Source organism: Oncorhynchus keta, chromosome 23, assembly GCF_023373465.1.
Source record: "Oncorhynchus keta strain PuntledgeMale-10-30-2019 chromosome 23, Oket_V2, whole genome shotgun sequence".
Classification (NCBI taxonomy): domain Eukaryota; kingdom Metazoa; phylum Chordata; class Actinopteri; order Salmoniformes; family Salmonidae; genus Oncorhynchus; species Oncorhynchus keta.
In genome coordinates, this window is record NC_068443.1 from 36178826 (window position 1) to 36191385 (window position 12560).

Sequence of the window (12560 nt, forward strand, 5' to 3'; positions counted from 1 at the left end):
AAGCCTCCCCCCGCTTATCCTTCACCCAAATCCAGACAGCTGATGTTCTGAAAGAGCTGACAAATCTGGATCCCTATAAATCAGCTGGGATAGACAATCTGGATCCTCTCTTCCTAAAATTATCCACTGCCATTGTTGCAATTACTAGTCTGTTCAACCTCTATTAAGTATCGTCTGAGATTCCTAAAGATTGGAAAGCAGCCGTGGTCATCCCCCTCTTCAAAGGGGGAGACACTCTAGACCCAAACTGTTACAGACCTATATCCATCCTGTCCTGCCTTTCCAAGGTCTTTTAGATCCAAGTTAACAAACAGATCACCGACCATTTCGAATCCTACCGTACCTTCTCCGATATGCAATCCGGTTTCCGAGCTGATCACAGGTGCACCTCCTAAACGATATGATAACCGCCATCGATAAAAGACAGTACTGTGCAGCCATCTTCATTGACATGGCCAAGGCTTTCGACTCTGTCAATCACCGTATTCTTATCGGCAGACTCAACAGCCTTTGATTCTCTAATGACTGCCTTGCCTAGTTCACCAACTACTTCTAAGATTCTTTGGACACTGTGTTAACAAACCTCCAAAACGAGCTTCATTGCCATACAACACTCCTTCCGTGGCCTCCAATGGCTCTTAAATGCTAGTAAAACTAAATGCATGCTCTTCAACCGATCGCTGCCCGCACCTGCCTGCCCGAAAAGCATCACTACTCTGGACGGTTCTGACTTAGAATATGTGGACAACTATAAATACCTAGGTGTCTGGCTAGACTGTAAACTTTCCTTCCAGACTCACATTAAGCATCTCCAATCCAAAATTAAATCTAGAATCAGCTTCCTATTTCGCAACAAAGCCTCCACTCATTCTGCCAAACATACCCTCGTAAAACTGACTAACCTACCAATGCTTGACTTTGGGGATGTCACTTACAAACTAACTAACTTCACTGGTCATCCCCAAAGCCAACACCGCCTTTGGCCGCCTTTCCTTCCAGGTCTCTGCTGCCAATGACTGGAACGAATTGCAAAAATCACTGAAGTTGGAGACTTATATCTCCATCACTAACTTTAAGCATCAGCTGTCAGAGCAGCTTTCCGATCGCTCCACAATGAAATAGGGTGCAGGCCAGGCAGCAGGCTGTAAGCCAGCCTGCCAGCATAGTGGAGTCTGCCACAGTCAGTGTAGTCAGCTCAGCTATCACCATTGAGACCGTGTCTGTGCCTCGACCTAGGTTGAGCAAAACTAAACATGGCGGTGTTCGCCTTAGCAATCTCACTAGGATAAAGACCACCTCCATTCCTGTCATTATTGAAAGAGATCATGATACCTCACATCTCAAAATAGGGCTACTTAATGTTAGATCCCTTACTTCAAAGGCAATTATAGTCAATGAACTAATCACTGATCATAATCTTGATGTGATTGGCCTGACTGAAACATGGCTTAAGCCTGATGAATTTATTGAGTTAAATGAGGCCTCACCTCCTGGCCACACTAGTGACCATATCCCCTGTGCATCCCACAAAGGCGGAGGTGTTGCTAACATTTACGATAGCAAATTTCAATTTACAAAAAAAAAATACATTTTCGTCTTTTGAGCTTCTAGTCATGAAATCTATGCAGCCTACTCAATCACTTTTTATAGCTACTGTTTACAGGCCTCCTGGGCCATATACAGCATTCCTCATTGAGTTCCCTGAATTCCTATCTGACCTTGTAGTCATAGCAGATAATATTCTAATCTTTGGTGACTTTAATATTCACATGGAAAAGTCCACAGACCCACTCCAAAAGGCATTCGGAGCCATCATCGACTCAGTGGGTTTTGTCCAACATGTCTCTGGACCCACTCACTGTCACAGTCATACTCTGGACCTAGTTTTGTCCCATGGAATAAATGTTGTGGATCTTAATGTTTTTCCTCATAATCCTGGCCTATCGGACCACCATTTTGTTATGTTTGCAATCTCAACAAATAATCTGCTCAGACCCCAACCAAGGAACATCAAAAGTCGTGCTATAAATTCACAGACAACACAAAGATTCCTTGATGTCCTTCCAGATTCCCTCTGTCTACCCAAGGACTCCAGAGGACAAAAATCAGTTAACCACCTAACTGAGGAACTCAATTTAACCTTGCGCAATACCCTAGATGCAGTTGCACCCCTAAAAACTAAAAACATTTCTCATAAGAAACTAGCTTTCCAGAAAATTGGAACGGAAATGGCGCCACACCAGACTGGAAGTCTTCAGACTAGCTTGGAAAGACAGTACCGTGCAGTACCGGAGAGCCCTTACTGCTGCTCGATCATCCTATTTTTCTAACTTAATTGAGGAAAATAAGAACAATCCAAAATTCCTTTTTGATACTGTCGCAAAGCTAACTAAAAAGCAGCATTCCCCAAGAGAGGATGGCTTTCACTTTAGCAGTGATAAATTCATGAACTTCTTTGAGGAAAAGATTATGATTATTAGAAAGCAAATTACGGACTCCTCTTTAAATCTATCTAAATCTAAATCTTCCTTCAAAGCTCAGTTGTCCTGAGTCTGCACAACTCTGCCAGGACCTAGGATCAAGAGAGACGCTCAAGTGTTTAGTACTATATCTCTTGACACAATGATGAAAATAATCATGGCCTCTAAACCTTCAAGCTGCATACTGGACCCTATTCCAACTAAACTACTGAAAGAGCTGCTTCCTGTGCTTGGCCCTCCTATGTTGAACATAATAAACGTCTCTCTATCCACCGGATGTGTACCAAACTCACTAAACGTGGCAGTAAAAAAACCTCTCTTGAACAAGCCAAACCTTGACCCAGAAAATATAACAAACTATCGGCCTATATCGAATCTTTCATTCCTCTCAAACATTTTAGAAAAGGCTGTTGCGCAGCAACTCACTGCCTTCCTGAAGACAAACAATGTATACGAAATGCTTCAGTCTGGTTTTAGAACCCATCATAGCACTGAGACTGCACTTGTGAAGGTGGTAAATGACATTTTAATGGCATCAGACCGAGGCTCTGCATCTGTCCTCGTGCTCCTAGACCTTAGTGCTGCTTTTGATACCATCGATCACCAGATTCTTTTGGAGAGATTGGAAACCCAAATTGGTCTACACGGACAAGTTCTGGCCTGGTTTAGATCTTATCTGTCGGAAAGATATCAGTTTGTCTCTGTGAATGGTTTGTCCTCTGACAAATCAACTGTACATTTCGGTGTTCCTCAAGGTTCCGTTTTATGACCACTATTGTTTTCACTATATATTTTACCTCTTGGGGATGTCATTCGGAAACATAATGTTAACTTTCACTGCTATGCGGATGACACACAGCTGTACATTTCAATGAAACATGGTGAAGCCCCAAAATTGCCCTTGCTAGAAGCATGTGTTTCAGACATAAGGAAGTGGATGGCTGCAAACTTTCTACTTTCAAATTCGGACAAAACAGATATGCTTGTTCTAGGTCCCAAGAAACAAAGAGATATTCTGTTGAATCTGACAATTAATCTTAATGGTTGTACAGTCGTCTCAAATAAAACTGTGAAGGACCTCGGCGTTACTCTGGACCCTGATCTCTCTTTTGAAGAACATATCAAGACCATTTCAAGGACAGCTTTTTTCCATCTACGTAACATTGCAAAAATCAGAAACTTTCTGTCCAAAAATGATGCAGAAAAATTAATCCATGCTTTTGTCACTTCTAGGTTTGACTACTGCAATGCTCTACTTTCCGGCTACCCGGATAAAGCACTAAATAAACTTCAGTTAGTGCTAAATACGGCTGCTAGAACCCTGACTAGAACCAAAACATTTGATCATATTACTCCAGTGCTAGCCTCCCTACACTGGCTTCCTGTCAAAGCAAGGGCTGATTTCAAGGTTTTACTGCTAACCTACAAAGCATTACATGGGCTTGCTCCTACCTATCTCTCTGATTTGGTCCTGCCGTACATACCTACACGTACCCTACGGTCACAAGACTCAGGCCTCCTAATTGTCCCTAGAATTTCTAAGCAAACAGCTGGAGGCAGGCTTTCTCCTATAGAGCTCCATTTTTAGGGAACGGTCTGCCTACCCATGTCAGAGACGCAAACTCGGTCTCAACCTTTAAGTCTTTACTGAAGACTCATCTCTTCAGTGGGTCATATGATTGAGTGTAGTCTGGCCCAGGAGTGGGAAGGTGAACGGAAAGGCTCTGGAGCAACGAACCGCCCTTGCTGTCTCTCTGCCTGGCCTGTTCCCCTTTTCCACTGGGATTCTCTGCCTCTAACCCTATTATAGGGGCTGAGTCACTGGCTTTACTGGGGCTCTCTCATGCCGTCCCTGGAAGGGGTGCGTCACCTGAGTGGGTTGATTCACTGATGTGGTCATCCTGTCTGGGTTGGCGCCCCCCCCTTGTGTTGTGCCATGGCGGAGATCTTTGTGGGCTATACTCGGCCTTGTCTCAGGATGGTAGGTTGGTGGTTGAAGATATCCCTCTAGTGGTGTGGGGGGTGTCCTCGGATGGGGCCACAGTGTCTCCTGACCCCTCCTGTCTCAGCCTCCAGTATTTATGCTGCAGTAGTTTATGTGTCGGGGGGCTAGGGTCAGTTTGTTATATCTGGAGTACTTCACCTGTCCTATTCGGTGTCCTGTGTGAATTTAAGTGTGCTTTCTCTAATTCTCTCTTTCTCTCTTTCTTTCTCTCTCTCGGAGGACCTGAGCCCTAGGACCATGCCCCAGGACTACCTGACATGATGACTCCTTGCTGTCCCCAGTCCACCTGGCCGTGCTGCTGCTCCAGTTTCTACTGTTCTGCCTTATTATTATTCGACCATGCTGGTCATTTATGAACATTTGAACATCTTGGCCATGTTCTGTTATAATCTCCACCCGGCACAGCCAGAAGAGGACTGGCCACCCCACATAGCCCGGTTCCTCTCTAGGTTTCGGCCTTTTCTAGGGAGTTTTTCCTAGCCACCGTGCTTCTACACCTGCATTGCTTGCTGTTTGGGGTTTTAGGCTGGGTTTCTGTACATCACTTTGAGATATCAGCTGATGTACAAAGGGCTATATAAAATAAATTTGATTTGATTTGATCTGTACACAGCCCATCTGTAAATAGCCCATCCAACTACCTACCTCATCCCCATATTTGTTTTGTTTTTCTGATCTTATGCACACCAGTATTTCTACTTGCACATCCTCATCTGCACATCTATCACTCTAGTGTTAATTGCTAAATTGTAATTACTTTGCCACTATGGCCTATTTATTGCCTTGCCTCCCTCCTTACTTCATTTGCACACACTGTATACATATTTTTCTATTGCGTTATCGACTGTACGTTTGTTTATGTGTAACTCTGTGTTGTTGTTTTTGTCGCACTGCTTTGCTTTATCTTGGCCAGGTCGCAGTTGTAAACGAGAACTTGTTCTCAACTGGCCTACCTGGTTAAATAAAGGTAAAATTAAATTAAAATAAATAATCAAATGAAAATGGATGGCCCTCCCTTCAGCAATATATGTAGTATTTTACCTAAATCCTCCCTGAACGCTTAAAATGTGTCCTTTAAGCATGATATGACATTAGAGGTATTTTGAAAGTTGTGGGTTTGCAGACCACTGTGGAAAAGAGTAGGGGTGTAGGAAAAGCATTGCATGACTCTCATTGTATTTGCCGGTCAGAGAAAAAATGCCCTTTTATAAACATTTCATGCAATTCCAATTAATTTGACATATTAGCATCATATTTTTTATGCCACACAGATTACCAAAATTACAGGCTATGAATGGACAGACAGATAGGCCTATGCGTTAATCTTATTATATTTCTCTAATGCCAAATCGGTGTGTTTTGTTTCCAACAAAACTGTCCCTGTTTGCAAATAATTAGGAATCTGAGCATGTTACTTTCAAAAGTTAGGCCTACCCTTCCACCCTAGAAAGAGTAGGCCTACCAACGTAGAAAAATGTAAGCTTTAACTGCTGGCTACTCTTCTTCCATGGCTTAACTCAATGAGAGGTTCCATTTTTTCTCCTCCAAAATCTTACGCTAACAAGCGGTAGGCCTGTGCTTCTTGGCCATTTTCTTCAATAAAAGGTAGACATACCCCCTCAATTTGAGTCTTGGTTTTAATGTAACTGTCATACCCAAATCTTTTTCACCTGTCCTTGTGATTGTCTCCACTCCCCTCCAGGTGTTGCCCATCTTCCCCATTATCCCCTGTGCATTTATACCTGTGTTCTCTGTTTGTCTGTTTCCAGTTCGTCTTGTTTGTCAAGACAACCAGAGTTTTTGTATCAGCTCCTGCTTTTCCCGTCTCTCTTTTCTCGTCCTCCTGGATTTGATCCTTGCCTGTCCTGACCCTGAGCCCGCCCGCCTGACCACTCTACCTGCCCTTGAGCCTGCCTGCTGTCCTGTACCTTTGCCCCACCTCTGGATTGCCGACCACTGCCTGACCTGACCCTGAGCCTGCCTGCCGTCCTGTACCTTTGCCCCTGATGCTGTAATAAACATTGTTACTTCGACATGGACTGCATCTGGGTCTTACCTTTATTCGGATAGTAACAAACCTTCACTGACAAGGAGGTAGGTTATTTAAAGAGTGCATGGTGGGTGGAGGAATTGACCAACAAATATATGGATATAGCAGCCTATAGCCTAATTTAATCTGTAAAACAGGAAGGCATGCCTCTTATTTCTTAAATAGGAAGAAATAGGCTCCAACACAAAGTCTTGTTGTTGTTGGTAAAGTCTAATTCAAATGAAGACGGTTGCCTACTCGAATTTGCCTACTTTCAGCAACATTAGCTGTCCGTTTCTGATTGATTGTGCTGTGGCTGCTGCGTCAAGTTTTAGCAGCACAACGTTCCTTGAATCTGGCTTATTGAGAGGTCAATAACTCTGATAAATACATCATGGGTAGAAAAAAATATTGTTTTTAATAAAATCAATTATTGTATTAGAAAGCTATCAAAGTTGGCCTTCTCATCTTTGCACTCTTCCTTCTCAAACGGAACAGAACATAAAGTATAGGCTAGTCCACGTGTAATATTTTTTTGACTAGGCCTAATTTTTGGGGATTAAGCCTTTCACTCCTCCTGAACTGCCACTGTAGGCTTACACGGCGCAGCCATTGGATGGCAGCACACAAAATGGGTTTTGATCAGCAAGAGCAGAGCAGCCCGGGGCTCAGGGTTGGAATATCCATTGCAGTGTGTAATGCAGTTGTATTTACACCATCCACCAGCAGCTTTCTTAGAAATATATCATTTTGCTCTGTGCTTTGCTTCCCAGAGCATACACTTCGTAGCCCATAGCCTAGGCTATGGATCATTTGACTTGAGACAACACTAAATAGCCTATAGGCACATTTGATATTAAGCGGAGAATCAGATATGAGGGACGGCATCGGGCACATATCTATTTAATATCTCGCAATTAATTCTAAAACACTAAGAAATATTGGCATTTTATCAATTACAAATTACATGACCCTCCCCTGGACTAGATTATAAAAAGACTACACCTTCCCCTTGACTGAAATTGAAAAAGCATGACCCTCCCCATTTTCCTCCATGTAACCATTCTGTAAATGTTGATCCATCCCTAAGATGCTGGAAGATTTGACACAAGCAGAGAGTCTCTGCACTCGTACGGTCGATGCAAACGTTCGATTAAAGTAGTGGCAGCAGTAAAAAAAAAAACTGTCCAGTCCAGTACCTGTGAGTTCTCCCAGCGTCCCATGCTCCGCCAGGTGTTTTCTGTATAGTGTCTTCAGCACCTTGGCACTACCAAACCTCTTGAAGCGACACTTCACATTGTTGTAGTACCACTCCAGGGACTGGGTCTTCAGAAGCCTGGCACGATGACAACAGAGAGGAGAGAGAAAGGAGGACTGATTAGATGTGGTGATATTACAGTGCTTCAGGAAAATATTCACACCCCTTGATGTTTTCCCTGATGTTGTGTTACAGCCTGAATTTTAAATGGATTAAATTGAGATATTTTGGGGGGTCACTGACTTACACACAATACACCATAATGTCAAAGTGGAATTATGTATTTAGAACATTTTACAAATAAATGAAAAACTGAAATGTCTTGAGTCAATATGTTTTCAACCCCTTTGTTATGGCAAGCCTAAATTAGTCCAGGAGTACAAGTGTGCTTAACAAGTCACATAATAAGTTGCATGGACTCTGTGTGCAATAAAAATGTTTTACATGATTTTTGAACGACTTCCTCATCTCTGTACACCACACAAACAATTATCTGTAAGGTCCCTCAGTCAAGCAATGAATTTCAAACACAGATTCTATTCAGGGACTATTTTTTTGGGGGGGTTGTAACTTTTAGGACGATTCCATTCCATTCCATTGTTCTGGGTAAGGGCTAAGGCATTCTGTGACCTCTACTGTCATAAGTTTGTAGGGTGTGTATGGGCTTTGCGTGTGTGACCACATATACTGTACCTCTGAATCAAGGGGACCATGGCCAACACACACACACACACAGATCCCTTGTCCTCATCTCACTATGTTGAACATCTGCCAACTTATTCTAGGTAGGAAATCTCTGATTGTAGACATATTTATTTCCCTTGAATCGATTGTCTATTTCTTCCCCAAAGGACACTGGGTTAGGGTTAACCCTAACCCTATTTCCCTAACCCTAAACATAACCCAAACCTTAAACCTTAAACCTAACCTTAACACCTAACTCTAAACCTAATCCTAACCCTAATTGTAACCCTAACCCCTAAACCTAACCCCTAACCTTAAAATAGCCTTTGTCTTTTTGGGGACTTGAGAAATGTCACCAACGAGGGAGAATTTTCCTTTGTTTTACTCTCCTTTTTGGGATTTCAGGTCCTCATGAGGATAGAAGAACAAGATCACACACAGACCCACACACACACCTTGTCTGCCAGGGAAATCATCTTAATTCTAGCTGCGTATGTAGGTAAACAGTCCACAGGTCTAAATCCTACAGTGGAACAGCTGGTCCAGATTTTACATGCCTTCTGTCTCCTCCTGTACAATCACAGTTAATGACCTGCCAATGACCTGCTCAAATCCAATTATTAGTCACATACACATGTTTAACAGATGTCGTGAAATGCTTGTGCTTCTAGCCCCGACAGTGCAGTAATATGTAACAAGTAATATCTAACAATTACACAACATATACCCAATACACACAAATCTAGTAAAGGAATGGAATTAAGAATGCTAATTCCGGAACACTGTCAACCAATGACACACTGACTGATATACAAATAATAATGAGTATTTATTTATGATGCAAGGTTCTTTGTCGATCAGTCAGTCAGCAGTCAGTCGTCAGTCGGCTCTATTGTCTCTTGAACCCTCTCAGCCAAAAGCCTGCTTTTCTCTGTATACTCTCAGCCAGAGGTCTTCACGGATTCAGTTGTACCCGAATACCCGAGAGGGTCCGGATTCTGAATTGAAAATAATGTCACAGGTCTGGGTCGGATCTGATATGATTGTCACGGGTCTCGTTATGTGTCATTTTAAATGACTTGTCTGTCATAGAGCCTCCTTGTGGGGCAAAAGTTAGGAGATATCTAATCAATGGAAGATGTAATGAAGATGACGGAGTTAAAAGTTAAATGATGACTAAATGATAGTCTACAATGACCAAGAGCCAACAGACTGCTGCTTTATATTCTGAATGGAGTTGTTATTTGTAACTATGAGAAAGTGCATGCACTACAGCCTTTTCTGCTGCTTCCCTCATTCGGATCGGACCGGGTCTGGATCTGAACAGGCCTACACGGAATGGGTCTAGTGTTCCTCGGGTACTTTCGGAACGGATCTCTCTATAAAAAATAATTGAAAAATTATGCATATCGGGTCCGGCTGGGAAAGCCCCAGGTCCACTTTCGGAACAGATCCAACTTATTTGACATGTGAAGACCTCTACTCTCAGCTAAATTAGGCTACCCTTCACCTGTTGCTTCCTGAACCCAGTCAGCCAATGACACACAGTCTCTTGAACACTCTCAGCCAATAGGCTGCTTTCCACTGCACACTCACACAATCAGTCTTCACCTGCTGCCTCATATAGACTCTTAGTCAATGAACTACGAACCCCTGTACACTCTCAGACAATCAGACTTCACATATTACTCCCAGCCAACCGTTGCCAAGGTTGACTCACTTACAAAGGTCCCGTTTACACCTGGTAACATGCGAACTTTGTTCTGATTGTGCCCACATTTCTAAACAGGTGTAGACAATCAAATGACAGGTTGTGATCAGATTGAGATCAGATCTTCCTGCCCACCTCCGGAGGTAGTCAGATACACACTTGTTCTGGATAGCTTACAAGTGTATATGAATCTGGACAGTGAATTCTATAAATCACCATTAGACTGGCGCTAGTGTCAAACGCACATTCGTTGGCAATTTCGACTTGTAAAAGCCAGCAATCCGCTATTTTACAACATTTGCACCAGAGTTGGTAATGTATCTGTCTAACATCAGCTCCATTGCGCTGAGGTGGGAGGGGTGGAAATATTTGAGCATGCGCCAATATGACAATTTCAGTCAGCACAACTAGACTGACCAAAAGCTGGTTTCAGTGGTGACACAATTGTTGAAGGCATTGATTTTGCCAATGGAGGCACACACAAGTAGCCTTATCAGTAGCCTACATCACCAATGTTTTATGAAAATTTCACGAACAGCAAAACAGTCAACAGATATTCCCCTTTTTAATTTATATTGGACATACAGTATATACATGTACACACTGTATATTTGTCCAGATTCTGTGAAAAGTTTGGACTCATTTGCGCGATGCCCATTGCATGAAGGATGTCAGTGACTGTAGGAACCCTGTTTAGGAGCATCAATTAATTTTATTAAAAAGACTGATATTGTTTTTTTGTTTATTATCTTCAACTTTACTCTGAGGGACGTAACTGTCAAATCGCGGGGATTTCGATTGCTGTCCATGCTGCTGAATCCGCTTGTAGGCTGTTCATTTACCTGGCAAAGTCACTATTGGCCATATCAACGGCGATGATAGTCATATCAAAGCTCCATAGTCTATGCTGTCTTATTATTATATGCCCATGGGGCGCAATTATGGTTCCTGTAGCCTAACTCTATTTAGACATACTGTAGCTTATTTAAAACAAGTCGTTTTTTTTGTTTTATTAGAATTTTATTCAAATTATTCACTCTCTTTTTAGGTCTAATCAATGGTGACTTATCTTGCTAATTGGCGATGTTTGGCCCATGGCTCATGATGCGTTTTATAGTTGGCCTACATAAGTGTGAATGTTATGTTTAACAATATATTTCCATATTAAAGCCATGCAATTACTTAGAACAATGTGGACTGTTCAATGTATTAAAAAAATATGGGATAGCCTTACATTTGGCATTTTGTTTATGTAGGCTATTTAACAAACTAGGCTATAATGGACTAACATTGGAGCTGATAACAGAAGACTGTAAATAACCAACTTGAATCAACCACATATTTAGCCAGGGTAGGACCAGGACATCTATTCACAATGCGGACACAGAGGACAGATAAGAGGCACATTTTGGTACTATGTATAGACACATGTCTGAAAATGTGGGCACAATCAGAATGTGGACAAGATCAAGACACAGAACCCATGTTAGCGCCAGGTATAAACAAGGCCAGAGAGATGCCGGACAAGTCATGCAGGGCAGCTAGCATAGCCTACACAGTTCTTCTGCATCCTGCCTCGTTGAACAGACTCACTAAGACATGAAAGCACCACCTGTAGTGCAGCTGCTAGTCTCTCATGACAGTCAAAATCAACTTACTGGGCAGACCATGCAATAATTCATTCTGGGTGCCAAAATGATGCACCTGCATTAATTTGATTACTCTGTTGTCGCATATATTTTTCCTGTGCAGCAGGACATTTTAATTGTAATGTATTTTAGATTTTAAAAGGCTTCTAAAGTTCGTAATTTTCACTTTTAAATGTCAAAGCATTTACCAACCCCTACAAAAATGTCCATGAATTATAATCCACATAATAATTCACATTTCCTGTTGTTGAAGTAATATTTTCCTGCTGTGAGAAACTGGTCAAATTAACATATGTAGAGGCATTGAGTTCTGGAGGAGCACCAACCCACTTCAGCCACAGTTGATGCATTTAATACAGTTGGTCCACAGAGAATCAGAAGTGTTCGACATCTTCAGAGTGCAGTAGCCAATTGTGAGGATGAGATTTTAAAATGGATTAAATCGAGATTGTTTGCCATAAGCCTACACACAATTCCCCATAATTTCAAAGTAGAATCATGTTTTTAGAAATGTACATTTTAAGCATTCAACCCCTTTGTTCAGGAGTACAAATGTGCTTAACTAGTCACATAATAAGTTGCATGGACCCACTCTGTGTCCAATAATAACTCATCTCTGTACCCCACACATACAATTATCTGTAAGGTCCCTCAATCACGCAGTGAATTTCAGACACAGATTCAACCACAAAGACCAGGGAGTTTTTCCAATGCCTCACAAATAAAGGAGACATTGAAAATCTC

At 42.1% G+C, this 12560-nt stretch overlaps 1 protein-coding gene across 6 annotated transcripts in view; it reads right to left on the reverse strand.

Annotated features, from left to right (window-relative positions):
- The window catches only part of LOC118402252 (rab effector MyRIP), an 87954-nt gene that overhangs the window by 20259 nt on the left and 55135 nt on the right, over positions 1-12560 (reverse strand). For all 6 annotated transcript variants that reach the window (XM_052477113.1, XM_035800298.2, XM_052477112.1 and 3 more), the window contains one exon: positions 7714-7850. In XM_052477113.1, coding sequence (XP_052333073.1) covers positions 7714-7850 — 137 coding nt within the window. The remainder of the gene's footprint in view (positions 1-7713; positions 7851-12560) is intronic.